The sequence below is a fragment of the Pygocentrus nattereri genome, chromosome 8, assembly GCF_015220715.1.
Source record: "Pygocentrus nattereri isolate fPygNat1 chromosome 8, fPygNat1.pri, whole genome shotgun sequence".
Classification (NCBI taxonomy): domain Eukaryota; kingdom Metazoa; phylum Chordata; class Actinopteri; order Characiformes; family Serrasalmidae; genus Pygocentrus; species Pygocentrus nattereri.
In genome coordinates, this window is record NC_051218.1 from 35,641,110 (window position 1) to 35,654,558 (window position 13,449).

At 35.3% G+C, this 13,449-nt stretch overlaps 1 protein-coding gene across 1 annotated transcript; it reads right to left on the minus strand.

The window, feature by feature from the left end:
• Nucleotides 1-8,674: 8,674 nt before the first annotated feature.
• Nucleotides 8,675-11,449, minus strand: LOC119263862. Its single transcript, XM_037540536.1, has 5 exons — nt 11,148-11,449; nt 10,703-11,041; nt 9,657-9,773; nt 9,084-9,127; nt 8,675-8,992 (listed from the first exon to the last, which is right to left on the minus strand). Exons 1-5 carry the CDS (start codon nt 11,215-11,217, stop codon nt 8,849-8,851), a joined length of 714 nt encoding a protein of 237 aa, XP_037396433.1. The 5' UTR covers nt 11,218-11,449; the 3' UTR covers nt 8,675-8,848.
• Nucleotides 11,450-13,449: the final 2,000 nt, after the last annotated feature.

The following is a 13,449-nucleotide window of genomic DNA, read 5'->3' on the forward strand; positions in this document are numbered from 1 at the left end:
TTGAGAAAGGGAGCATCAAAGGTTTGATTCTGTGCGGTGATCTGGACAGCCTGCTGGAGATGTCTGTCATTAACGCATTCCTGATATCCACCACACAGGAAGTGGACGTGACTGACCTCATCTGTTCCCCTCCATATATACTGCCACTGGAATAGTGGGGGCCTTTTCCTCAAGCAGGCTGACCGCAGGTCATGCTGGTTGTCCTGATTGCTATGGAGGTTTCTCTCTGTCTCCCTCTGGTGGCCACAGCTGGTCATGTCAGTCCCACAGTGGTTGATTTCAGAAACAATTTCATTCTTATGAAGCTGCATTAAAGTGCACTGTGAAGGTGTAAATATATAAATATAACATAAAAACTAGCAGTAAATGTGAAAAGTATACAATATTAGTGCATCATATAAAATACATACACTGGACGAAAAGACAGTAGAGGAAAATTAACACTTGTTTAATGATTTAAATAGTGCAGTGAGGTTGGTGGTTTAGTTACACACTGGACATAAAAATATTCAGACACATACATGCAGGAATGCTGCATCTTTCATTTTACATGCATAAGCATTATTAATTAGTTTAATAGACCTTTGTGAAAGATTAGTCAAACAACATCAAAATAATTCAAACTTCTTTAATGTGTAAATACAATAATGCGGGTTATATCTGGGAAAACATGCTTAGAATAAGAAGTTAGATTTACAGTATTGGTTTTCAAACCTTTCAGAGCAAGTATCACCCATGACCAAGATAAAACCCCAGATTATCATCTATAGGACATCACACACACACACACACACACACACACACACACACACACACACACACACCACACCACTCACTTATACACAGTAGGCCTGTGTGTGTGTTGCTATATCAGTGAGTCTGTTTAGCTGAAGAAAGCTGACCAATATCCAGGACCAGGGCAGTGAGCTCTAAACCCAGATCTGGCTCAGCATCCCTTTTTAATGGCACTGAGAGGCTGTTGTCAGTACAGGGCATCAAAGACTCCACAGCTTTTAGAGAGAGGCCTGGACACTCACTCTGTCAGTGACAGCCCTTTAAATTCTGACCTCAGTATCTTATCAGGTTATAACTAGAGCATCTAAATAGCTTGACCCCTTTCAAATGACACAGCCACACATATCCATGATGGATGATGTCATTCAAACATTGATGGAGCAAACTAAAATGAGCAGATATTTCTCAGGGCACTTAAATGAGTCTAAAGGTGATGCCAGTTTGGCCAATTCCCCATGACATTAGATTCATTTTTACCCAAGGTATTCAGTTTTAATTATTGGTGAATGCAGTAGATCTACAAAGATGCCTAAGAAAGCTTGAGATGACCAGCTATACACAACAGACACACATGATGGATGTAACATGTAACAAACATCAGAGTCCAACAGAGCCCAGGAAATTATTGGATTCACATTTTTCACATTTAAAATCTTTACTTTGGCTTGTTTTTAATGCTGTAAACTAAAACAAAACAAAGTATAACCTCCAAAAGACCAGCTGAGGCAGTTCCCCAAATTTTGTAAACTATAGTTGAAAACTTGTATATAGATTAAATCAGTGTAGACAGTGAATTTGCCAAGGTCATCTCATGTCCTGCCTGAGAACCACTACTTTACTCACCTTTACTATATGGTTCACATGCCAGGCCAGCAAAACTTTTTATTCAGCTGTATACAGAGTATATCTGGACACTCTTTCATACATAAAATATGATATTAAAATATCAGCAGAACACAGAGAGTCTACATGACTACATGAACTCAGTAAGACTTCTTTCCTGTGGTGTAATACAGCTTTACTGAACTGCTCTGTAGTCAGAAACAGGGAAGAATCTCACTCGGGTGAAAACTTTCTCCTTTAGCGCTCTTCTCTTCATCTTCTCAGAGAAACGTAATGCAGTGAAATCAAACTCCTCAGAGTCAGAGTCCTGTTTCAGAAACAGACGATCAGCAAAGAAATGAGCAAGTGGAAATATAATCAGAGTAATCTGTGATACATTTTCCAGAGCTTTTTACTCGATTGCTGAAACACACAAAGATGAACATTTACTGATGATTTAGAAGATGATACTTTAAGGATTTTACAATAAGAGACAGTTAAATGACCTAAAAGAAAAGACAAATGGTACTAAATAGTACTAAAACTGGACGTGAGATGTGAAATGCGGTTTTCTGAACTGATGAATCTGAATTTGTTATTGGGATTGTGAAAAGCAGAAAATGTAACTACTTTTTAAGACTGAACTGTGCAGGTGTGTAAAAATATCCCTGCAGATTTCTGTGAATAACTGAAAGTAAGGAATGGAGCTGAAAGCTATGGAATTTTTAAAGAACAGCATTTTTTATTTATTCAGTTATTTTTAATTCTGTTAATTTATTTTTGTCTGAAGAAGTCAGGACCGTCCTGTCCTGGAAAGAAAGAAGTTCACACATTTTATCTGTGTGAATATCAGTGTCTACATGTCGTTTATTCTAAGTGAGGAAACTGACCGCTGACCCTGACAGGCTGCTCTGTGTGTGAACTGCTGTTAAAGCCACGTCATCTGAAGGTGTGATTTTTTTTGTGCTTGTGCTCAGATTGTGGTTACAGACCAACCATTTGCTGGAGTTCAGCTCTGTTTATAATAGACCACAGAGAACTGCAGGGGGGTTAAACTCCTCAATATCTAGGCTGCTATTTCACACATTAATCCTGAGATTTATCATTCAGTAAATATTGTGAATTATTCTGTAATTAATGTTAACTACTTGCTAATTACATTCAGCAAAAGATTCTGTGAGTAAGTTGAGTCACTCAGTAACTCAGTACTACAAATTCACTCTTCTACTCAAAAAGCTGCATCATTTTAAACTGTGTGTGAGTTCAGTGGCTGTGAGTGAGAAAATGAGGTGTTCATTCATACAGACAGACGCTCAGAGTTTAAGGCAAGTTTCTTAGCTGTGTATCATCATCTGCATGAAGTTATTGTTCAGGATGAAGATTTATCATATGTGATGCTATGACAGGTTCAAAACTAGAACTGCCAGTCTTCATGTACAGCACTGTTACTGTCAGAGATTTAAAAAGCCACTGTGAAATATTAAAAATAGGTATATTTTGTCAGATGAAGTTATTTAATGTGAAACTTTCAAAAGCAGTTTCAAGAGTAATGAACATAATAATAATAATAATAAAAAAGAAAGAAAGAACATATATTTTACATTTTGGTCATTACTATTATCTTAATAGAATTTGAGAGTTTTTTTTTTTTACCATTAAGCATGTATTTTCATCAGACAATCACTGAAGGAACCTCTTTGCCACAGTTGTGAGGATATTAATATAGCTTAATAGTAATGGAATAAAATATTAATGAAATATATACTGTCAAAATGTTATAATTTAAAACATGCCAACTTATTTGAAAATTTCACTGTGTATTGTCGAATTGTCCAAGAGAATTAGCTCTGAATTCCTTTAAAGCTATATATATATATATATATATATATATATATATATATATATATATATATATATATATAATGATATAGGCTAAGCAGTTTGATGAATAAGAATGAATCAGCATTACACATCTAAACTCAGAAGAAATGTGTGGGGTCACTGGTTTTGTATAGTAAATATAAAGAATACATTTGCGTTGAAGTCATTGTGACCCCTGGTTCCCATCACCACCACTGTAAAGACATCAGACATTTATCTGTAATGAACTCTACTGTGTACATGCCAAATACTGGATCATCCAAAAAGAAAAACCTGTTTCAGTGAAATGAGAATGATGATGTACCTGGACTTGAAGCTCCTCTGAGTAATTGTGGTTGACGAATTGAGATGTTCTGCCTTCAAATGCATTGAGAGGAAAACTTGTTAGAAATTCATCCATGTGATAATAAATTATGTAATATATTGTTTCTGAATAAACTGACCACTGCAGCTCCCTCTCCTCCAGCTCCAGATGTTCCACATTACACTCAAGCCCAGTGCCACTCCCATGACAACCACCAGCACAGACTGGCCATGATGATCATCTACCAAACATTATAGAATAATTTATAGCTCTGTGCAGAAAATGATAAATAAATATTCAGAACATATTTCTTAAACAGGTTACAATGTTTTCTAAAATCAGCTGAAAATGTCCTCTGTAGGTGTGTTGTCTGTAGAGGTTGTGTTACTATCACTTAGAAAATCAATAAATCACGAAATTTGACTGAAGATTTTCCAAACTTTTGCACACCTCTGTAAACAGTTCTCATCAACAAACAAAACTATAAAAAATATGAAAAATTGTTTATAGAAATATAATTCTGAAAAATGTAAATAAAACAGAAAGCAGTGATCGTTCGGGATTTAAGTAAAAACACCAGAAATCCCATATATACTGTTTTATCTTATCAATAATAATAATAATCAAATCAAATAATCAAAAACATCTTAAACAGAGCATAAAAGAGCCAAAATGTCCATCAGTGAATAATAAAAACATTTTAAGAACAACAATTTAAATACGAATTTTAGGCTTTTCACCCTTCAACAAAGTATAATATCATCAAAAGACTCATCAAAAGAATGCAGATGATGTCTGTGCATAAACGGAAAAAAGCGGAATTCATGGAATTGCATGCGATAGCAAATTCGAGTCTGGTTCAGTTGGTGTCTTGAGTCCACACATGATTATAAAATAAATAAATACTATTAATAAATAAAGTTTATAATGTATAACATTAAGTATGCTTTTGTACTGTTTTTGGTGAATACAGATCAAACACAATTGACTAATCACTGTTTTATGTTTTGTTTTTTTGTTGTTGTTTTACTTCAGCATTTTTACATATTGTCCCAACTGTTTGGGACCTGAATTTTGTGTTTCAAACTTACACATTAAATAAGAGCAAAAAGAGCAAAGAAACACTTACTCAGTTCTACTGATGTTCCATTCCCAATAATGATCTTCCCACAAGCAGCCACAGCACAGTAGTAAGTTCCAGTATGGTGCTGGTCGAGGATGTTCTTAGAGAACTCATACAGAGAGCAGCTTGTAGAAGAGCTGATCTCACACTGACGGCTGCTGCTGTTCTGATGAGTGTAAATGATTTCAGGAAAGGATTGTCCTGCAGCAGCTCTGAACCAGAGCACTTGGAGATCTGCTGCTCTGATCTCAGAGAGGACCGTGCACTGCAGAGTGACCGACTCTCCTGGAGAAACTGACCCCAGTACAGGAGTTTGGAGCACTGAGATGTTTAACAGCTCTGGAAAATAGCAGGACAGCGTGGTGTTGGAACAGCTTGAATATTGTGTTTTGAAATATATTTCTGTATGTATTAAGAGCTCTGAAAACATTAATACTATACAGATCTTACCTGTGACCGCTAAGAATGTAGCAGTAGAAAAGTTCATCGTTTTCTCTCCAGCCGCTGCACAGAAGTACATTCCTTCATCTCCTTTAGTGACACGTTCAATACTGAGAGAAACGCTTTGAGCTGTTCTTTCTATTTTAAATCTTGATCGGTCAAATTGAGCTGAAATTATTGAATCCCTAGTTTTAAACTTTGATCCCACTTCCAGTGGCGCATGCTCCAGTCTTTGTTTGTACCACATATTAACATCTACATCTGAGTCACCTACAGGTGGGCAGTTGAGAGTGACCGTTTCACCGGGCGCTGCTGAGACGACCAACGGCTCTGAATTTCTCACTGCTTGAGCAGAATCTGTAAAACAAAGTTCAGTCTAAATAAATAAAAATCTAAATTCAATTTCAAGCATACTTACAGAAAAATGTGGTGTTTTGTAATTTTATGAACTTACATATTTTGTAGAGATAGAAGATGATAAGCCCAATCCTGTGTAGAGCCATCATCTACAAACACAGGCTTACTTCAGTAAAACTATTTGAAAGGAAATTAGAGGCTGAAGCTCAGCCTGTTTTCACTGCCTGGTTTCATATGTAAAACCTCATTGGCTGAAAACAGTCACGTTGTTTTTTTTGTTTTTTTTTACTTCATTCATGACGTTGATTGTTCAGTAGATGTCCATTTGGCCTTCTTTGAAAATTGATTATAATTAACAGTAATTTCAGTCCTGAAAGTCATATCCTGCTGACTTAGTCATTTGCAAAAGTTCAAGCACCCCTGGTCAAATGACATGTGTTGTTGATTTATTAAGTATAAATACGTTACACATCCTCTACTTCTGTACATTTTAACACACAATTACTGTTTATTGAATTTAACATACTGAAAACAATAAGAAAATTCAAAAATTGGAATGCTTGAAGTGCAATACCTTTATGTATTTTTTTCAATATATATATATATATATATATATATATTTTTTTTTTTTTTTTTTTCAACAAGGTGTTGGAAACGTTCCTCTAAGATTTTGGTTGGTTATTTGAGTTCCTGTTGTCTTTCTATCATCTCAAATCAGTCTGCCCATTCTCCTCTGACCTCTCACATCAACAAGGCATTTTCTTCCACACAACTGCCGCTCACTGGATATTTCCTCTTTTTCTGACCGTTCTCTGTAAACCCTAGAGATGGTTGTGTGTGAAAATCCCAGTAGATCAGCAGTTTCTGAAATACTCAGACCAGCCCGTCTGGCACCAACAACCACGTCACGTTCAAAGTCACTTAAATCACATTTCTCCCCCATTCTGATGCTCGGTCTGCACTTCAGCAAGTTGTCTTGACCACCTCTACATGTCTAAATACATTGAGTTGTGTGATTGGCTGATTGGCTATTTGTGTTAACAAGCAACTGAACCTAATAAAGTGGCCACAACTCAATGTTTTTAGTCAGTGTATATGTACATTTTGTTTATATATACATTTCAAATTATGCCTAAGCTTATCAGCATATCAGCAAGAAAAAATTACAAATGAACAAATCTATATTTATGATGCACGTTTTTATTTCAGTTACAAATTTGCTCAGTACTTCACACATGAAGATTAGTAAATAAGACCACGAGTAAAAACAAGGAGGAAAAGATGCAGAAAACTGCTCAGAAATATATACAGAAATATTCAGAAAAATATTGTGTAAAAACTCTGTGGAACTGTATCAATCCTAGATGTGTTTATTATTATCCAAGTACAGGCATTATTTTCATGCATAGCAGAACACAGATCATAAACAATCAATGTAAGATCAAACAAACAGACTAATTTTTAAAAATGAATGAAACCAAAACTGTAAGAACTTCAGCGCTAATACATTGTTTAATATCAATAGATTATATCTTTATATCAAAATATTTGCACTAAAAGCATTAAAAAAAATGAATTAAAGAAACTTACAGGCAGACAGAATTATTATTTCATATCAATCTAAAAGGCATGAAATATTTTACAGTGTGTTACAGTGTGTGAAAAAGTAATTTTATATATATTTGTTTAATGTAATTTTAAAGAGCATTGGACATACAGTGTGATTAGTATGATTAGTTTGCATTTTCGTTTCAATATCACAAAGTTTCAGTTGTCTTCAGTTTCAACATGGGAAACTGTTTTTTTGGGGGGGAAAAAAGTTTGTTTGAAGTTTTGTTTAAAAAACAAATCATCACTTCACCATATCAGACATCATGCGTCAGAAGTCACGCCTCCGTTTGCCATGTGGAAGGGATTATATCTTTAACTCGTCTGCAGCACTGAGTACACCAGTATAACAAAAATCTCCCCAAATCTTTAGGTGTTTTATAAATGGTTTTAACCTGAATTCAACAAAATGTCTATTAAATTCACCCTTTTTTTTCTAGCTCTACACTGTTAAAAGTGGCTCATTAGATCTATTTAAAAACTCACTTCAGAAGGTAACAAGTACATTAACTAGTCTTAATCAGCCTACATACATATTTTGAATGATTGATTATTTAATGTATTTTTTATTTGATTAAAACTATTCATGTTACCACATGAAGCAATTTATTTAAGCAAATCTGGCAAGCCGGTTTTTATGGTGTACATTTGACCCTAATGCTAAAGCCAACTCTACTAATGGTCCAAATCCTAAACTCAAGCCAAAATCAGCTGAGAATAAAATGACACCACATAGGTTCTTAATAACTCAAATCTATGTAGATAAACATCACAGTGCTTTATAAATAAGTAAGAAGTCTGATTAATTTTTTAATATGACAAACATTTGTTCAGTCAGATTAATAATAAAATGTATTGCATATTCTTATACATTTGTATACTTGCTAAAATTATACCATCATTGCAAAAACAGTAAATGTGCCAGACCATGTATTGAACATACTATAATAGAGTCAACCTGAGGAAAGAAGCGATTGCTTTCCTTAGTCTTAAGGACATGAAATGATAATGATAATAAATAATTCTGGTTTAATAGGCTTGGCATCCATTGCTTTACAGTTTATGAGTCATCTCTGTTATTAGCAGAAATATTGTATTATATACTGTTATTCACAATATTTATGTTATTTATGTTATTATGGTAAATAATGTTATTCACAATATTTTGTCACTTGATAAAATATATTATTATGTATTATTTTATACACTTTACCATGAATAATTTCAAGTAATTTCAATACAGCTACTATAAAATAGCAAGTTACTTAAAAAAAAAGCATATATTTAGAGAAAAAACATATTCACTCTTTTTTGAGCAAACTGCTAATCAAAGCATAGCACTTCACTGTAGATCCTGGCAAACATCAACAAAAACAGCAAACACCCTCACAGTCCAAAATCAAGAGAAATAATAACAAACATCACTAAACTAACCTGGAGATCATGTGCAGCTCTGAATATCCCAGTAGAATAAAAACATCCCCAAACTTCACTACTGCTCACTACAGGAAAGAGATCTAGCGATGAGACCGATGAGCTTTAGCATTAGAGCTTCTCACTTGAGAGTAAACAATGTCTTCAGGCTGTTCTCTCTTCACTCGTCCAGGTTTGGGTTTGTTCTCTTTGAAATGGATGGGAGCGTAATTCAGACTCTCAGCAGTCTGTGAGGAAGAACACAGAAGGTTAAGTAAGTTCTCTGTGGGTTAAACAGTATCAGCATCTTCTGAAAGTGGTACAGATCACAGGTGTTACCTGATTGGTTGTGTTCTCTGCTGATGAACATTGTAGTTTTTTCTCTGTAGTGGAAAAAGAAAATACAGCATCATGTTTAGTTCAGGCAACATTTTTATTCACCAAGTTGACATTTGCAGCACTTTCACTGCATTTACATTCATAGTTAGTTTGCACAAGCATACTGAATGCATTCACATTAAATATCTAAATGTTACTACAGTCTGATAAAGTGTTATATTCCAGACTACTTTGTTCAGCTGAAGAAAGTTCATGGGAAACACCTAAAACCTCTTACAACTCATCAATTCTATATGTAACACATAAACTCTTTTTAAAATTTTCTATCAGGATAATATAATGTAATCTATGGTAATATTATGTGTTTTTTAGTTAGTACAAGAAGTTTGTTTGGTCTAAGGTGCACTCATTTTCTCCTGTTTGTAATTGTGCTGTTTTTATTATATATATATATATATATATATATATATATATATATATATATATATATATATATATACACATATATGTGTGTGTGTGTGTGTGTGTATATGTGTGTATATATAATCAACAACTGTCAAATTCTCCCCTCACCACTGCAGTGGTCACTGTTTCTCCTCTTAAAGATTATAATGGTTTCAGCAGAGATCACAACCACACACAGTCCCAAAGCTGCTCCCAGAAAGATTAAAACAGGATCCACAGGCCCCTCTGAAATAAATAAATAAACAAATCAACAAATACATATTTACATAAATACATTAAAATTTGCTTAGAAAAGTCTACATTTATTTAAACTGAATTTAAATTTAAGTTTACATAATTTTTTGCTTACATTTTAAAGACACATAAGCTACCTTACACACCCTGAACAAAAATGTTTCATTCATTTGATAAAACAGCTGCTTTTTGCTCTTATATACATGAAGATTATTTAGATATTGTTACATTATGACTCCCACTCACAAGATTTTTAGCTCTGTACTTCAAATTTAACTGAGTAAGATTTTATTTAAGTACTCATACTTTCATATCAGTAGTTTCTCTGTTCTTGTTCCCCTCCTGAGAACTACATTAGCAAATGTATGAGTGAAGCTCAGAAAACACACGTATAAAAAGGCAATGAAGCAAATTGTTTTTCTCAACAGTAGCTGTGTTGTTGCTAAGCAAAAGATAAATACTACATTAGAATAAATATAAATAAATATGGATACAGTACAAAGTAAGTATTTCAAGTTTTCAACATAATATTTGGTGTCTTGTGAGGTAGTTAAAAAATATAGGGTAATGTATTAATTTGTGCAAATTCGCTGTTGCTGACTTAATTTAAAGAAGCGCTGAATTGATTTCAATTGCAGATTAAATTATTATTTGTGTTTATTCTACTATTACAACTTTTTTGGGCAAATAAACACGTCTTACATAACTTGATTTAAACATATTTATTCTTAAAACTTTTGCAAATACTGAATGCAAAAAAAGTTCTCCCTTGGAATGATAGCAGGGCTAAATACTTATAAAGATGGCATGCAATATAATTACCTCAGTCAATAAAGTGAAAGAACATCACTTCTAATATCTACATCCATCACACAAGTCACCAATGACCAATCATTTTAAAATTCTTAAATATTACTCACTCAGTTGCACAGATGCTTGATTGCTAACAATGATTTTCCCACAAGCGGCCACAGCGCAGTAGTAAGTTCCAGCATCAGAGAGGCTGAAGTTGTTCTTGGAGAAGCTGTACACAGAGCTGTGTGTAGAAGAGCTGATCTCACACTGACGGCTGCTGCTGTTCTGATGAGCGTAAATGATTTCAGGAAAGGATTGTCCTGCAGCAGCTCTGAACCAGAGCACTCGGAGTTCAGCTGCTCCAGTCTTAGAGTGGACCATGCACTGCTGAGTGACCGACTCTCCTGGAGAAACTGACCTCCATGCTGGAGTTTGGACAACTGATACATTTAACTGAGGTTGAGCTGGTCAAGAAAATAAAAACATTGCAAAATCTTAGTGTATATTAATATTTTTGACACAGGCATATGTTTTATATGATAATGAAGAGTAAAATCATAATATCATCACCTGCCACGGCTAAAAATGTGCCATGAGAAAATGTAATGGTGTTTTCTTCTCCTTTTCCACAGAAGTACATTCCTTCATCATCTTTAGTAGTTTGTTCAATAGTCAGAGAAAAATTCTTGTTTATTTTGAATCTGATTTTTGAGTCTGATGAACTCTCAGTGGGGTCTCTAGAGGGTAACTTCACTGCCACTTCCTGAGGTTCCTGTCCTGATCTTTGTTTGTACCAAACCCAATTATTTTGAGGAAACTTTTCTACAAATTTGCAGTGTAGAGTAACAGGTTCACCAGGCTTAGCTGAGACAAATGATGCATCAGAAAGATCCACAGCTTGAGCAGAACCTACAAGATACAATATATACAATCAGATCAGAGCTAAACTGATAAAAACAATAGCTAATAACATTTTAACAAGCACAGTTAAAAGCAAAATCTAAGAATTAAGAGTTATTGATGACAGAAGATCTTATAAGAAGCTCATGAACGTACCTGTTATGTAGAGACATAAGATTAGAATCCATATCTGAGCCATCACCGTAAAAGAATCCGGTCTTCATTGAAGTAAATTTGAGAGGGTGCAACTGACAAAAGCACCAGGTTAGCATGCTGGGTATATGAGTGTAACCTCATTGGCTGGAAAGAGTCACAGCTTCTTTTTTTTTTTTTTTTTTTTCTGACTGCTTGATGAATTCACATTTGGCCTTCAGAAATCTTTTGATCTTTTGGTCTTCTTTCATGTCTTCTTAAGTCTCATGATTAATTGTTTTGATTCCATGAACATGAAATAAACCCGTCTGTTCTATTATACCTTAATATAGCAGTTTCTGTCAAAAGTTTCTTCTATAAAACTCTAAAGACCCAGTAATACACATTCAATAATAAGAAAGAATGTGCTTGTAGGCCCAGTAAACAACAAAAAAGACTGAAGGAATCTTTCACACAGTTGCTCTGCTAGATCTGATGCAATCATCAACTTATCTGTAACCAAGTAGAAATAGATCGAGAAAATATATTGGTTAGTTACAAATATGCAAAAGAGAGAGCCGGTCCTGAACTCAGCCCATTTATCCATTTACAATAGAGCTGTGCCCTGTTCACACCAAAAATAAAGCTGTGCCCTCGTCACACACACCAAAAATAAAGCTGTGCCCTGTTCACACACACCGAAAATAAAGGTGTTCCCTGTTCACACACACCAAAAATAAAGCTGTGCCCTGTTCACACACACCAAAATAAAGCTGTGCCCTGTTCACACACACCGAAAATAAAGCTGTGCCCTGTTCACACACACCGAAAATAAAGGTGTTCCCTGTTCACACACACCAAAATAAAGCTGTGCCCTCGTCACACACACCAAAAATAAAGCTGTGCCCTGTTCACACACACCGAAAATAAAGGTGTTCCCTGTTCACACACACCAAAAATAAAGCTGTGCCCTGTTCACACACACCAAAATAAAGCTGTGCCCTGTTCACACACACCGAAAATAAAGGTGTTCCCTGTTCACACACACCGAAAATAAAGGTGTTCCCTGTTCACACACACCAAAATAAAGGTGTGCCCTGTTCACACACACCGAAAATAAAGGTGTTCCCTGTTCACACACACCAAAATAAAGCTGTGCCCTCGTCACACACACCAAAAATAAAGCTGTGCCCTGTTCACACACACCGAAAATAAAGGTGTTCCCTGTTCACACACACCAAAAATAAAGCTGTGCCCTGTTCACACACACCAAAAATAAAGCTGTGCCCTGTTCACACACACCAAAATAAAGCTGTGCCCTGTTCACACAGACCAAAAATAAAGCTGTGCCCTGTTCACACACACCAAAATAAAGCTGTGTCCTGTTCACACAGACCAAAAATAAAGCTGTGCCCTGTTCACACACACCAAAAATAAAGCTGTGCCCTGTTCACACACACCAAAAATAAAGCTGTGCCCTGTTCACACAGACCAAAAATAAAGCTGTGCCCTGTTCAGACACACCAAAATAAAGCTGTGTCCTGTTCACACACACCAAAAATAAAGCTGTGCCCTGTTCACACACACCAAATACATGTTTTTATATTAATAAATAAACCAGCATATGACATCACTTGTGAGCTGATCTTGGAGGAACTGACTTGCCCACACAAATGCCCCCCACTGTCAGTGGTTCTCAGAAAGGCTTTAGCTGCTGAGGTGAAAGAACCTTCTCCAGACTACTGCCAGATCCTTTACTGAGGCAGGAAGTGAAGATCACAGCATATCCCTCAATATCACTGATAGTACAGAAACTACCCAAGGCACAAATTTAGAAGGA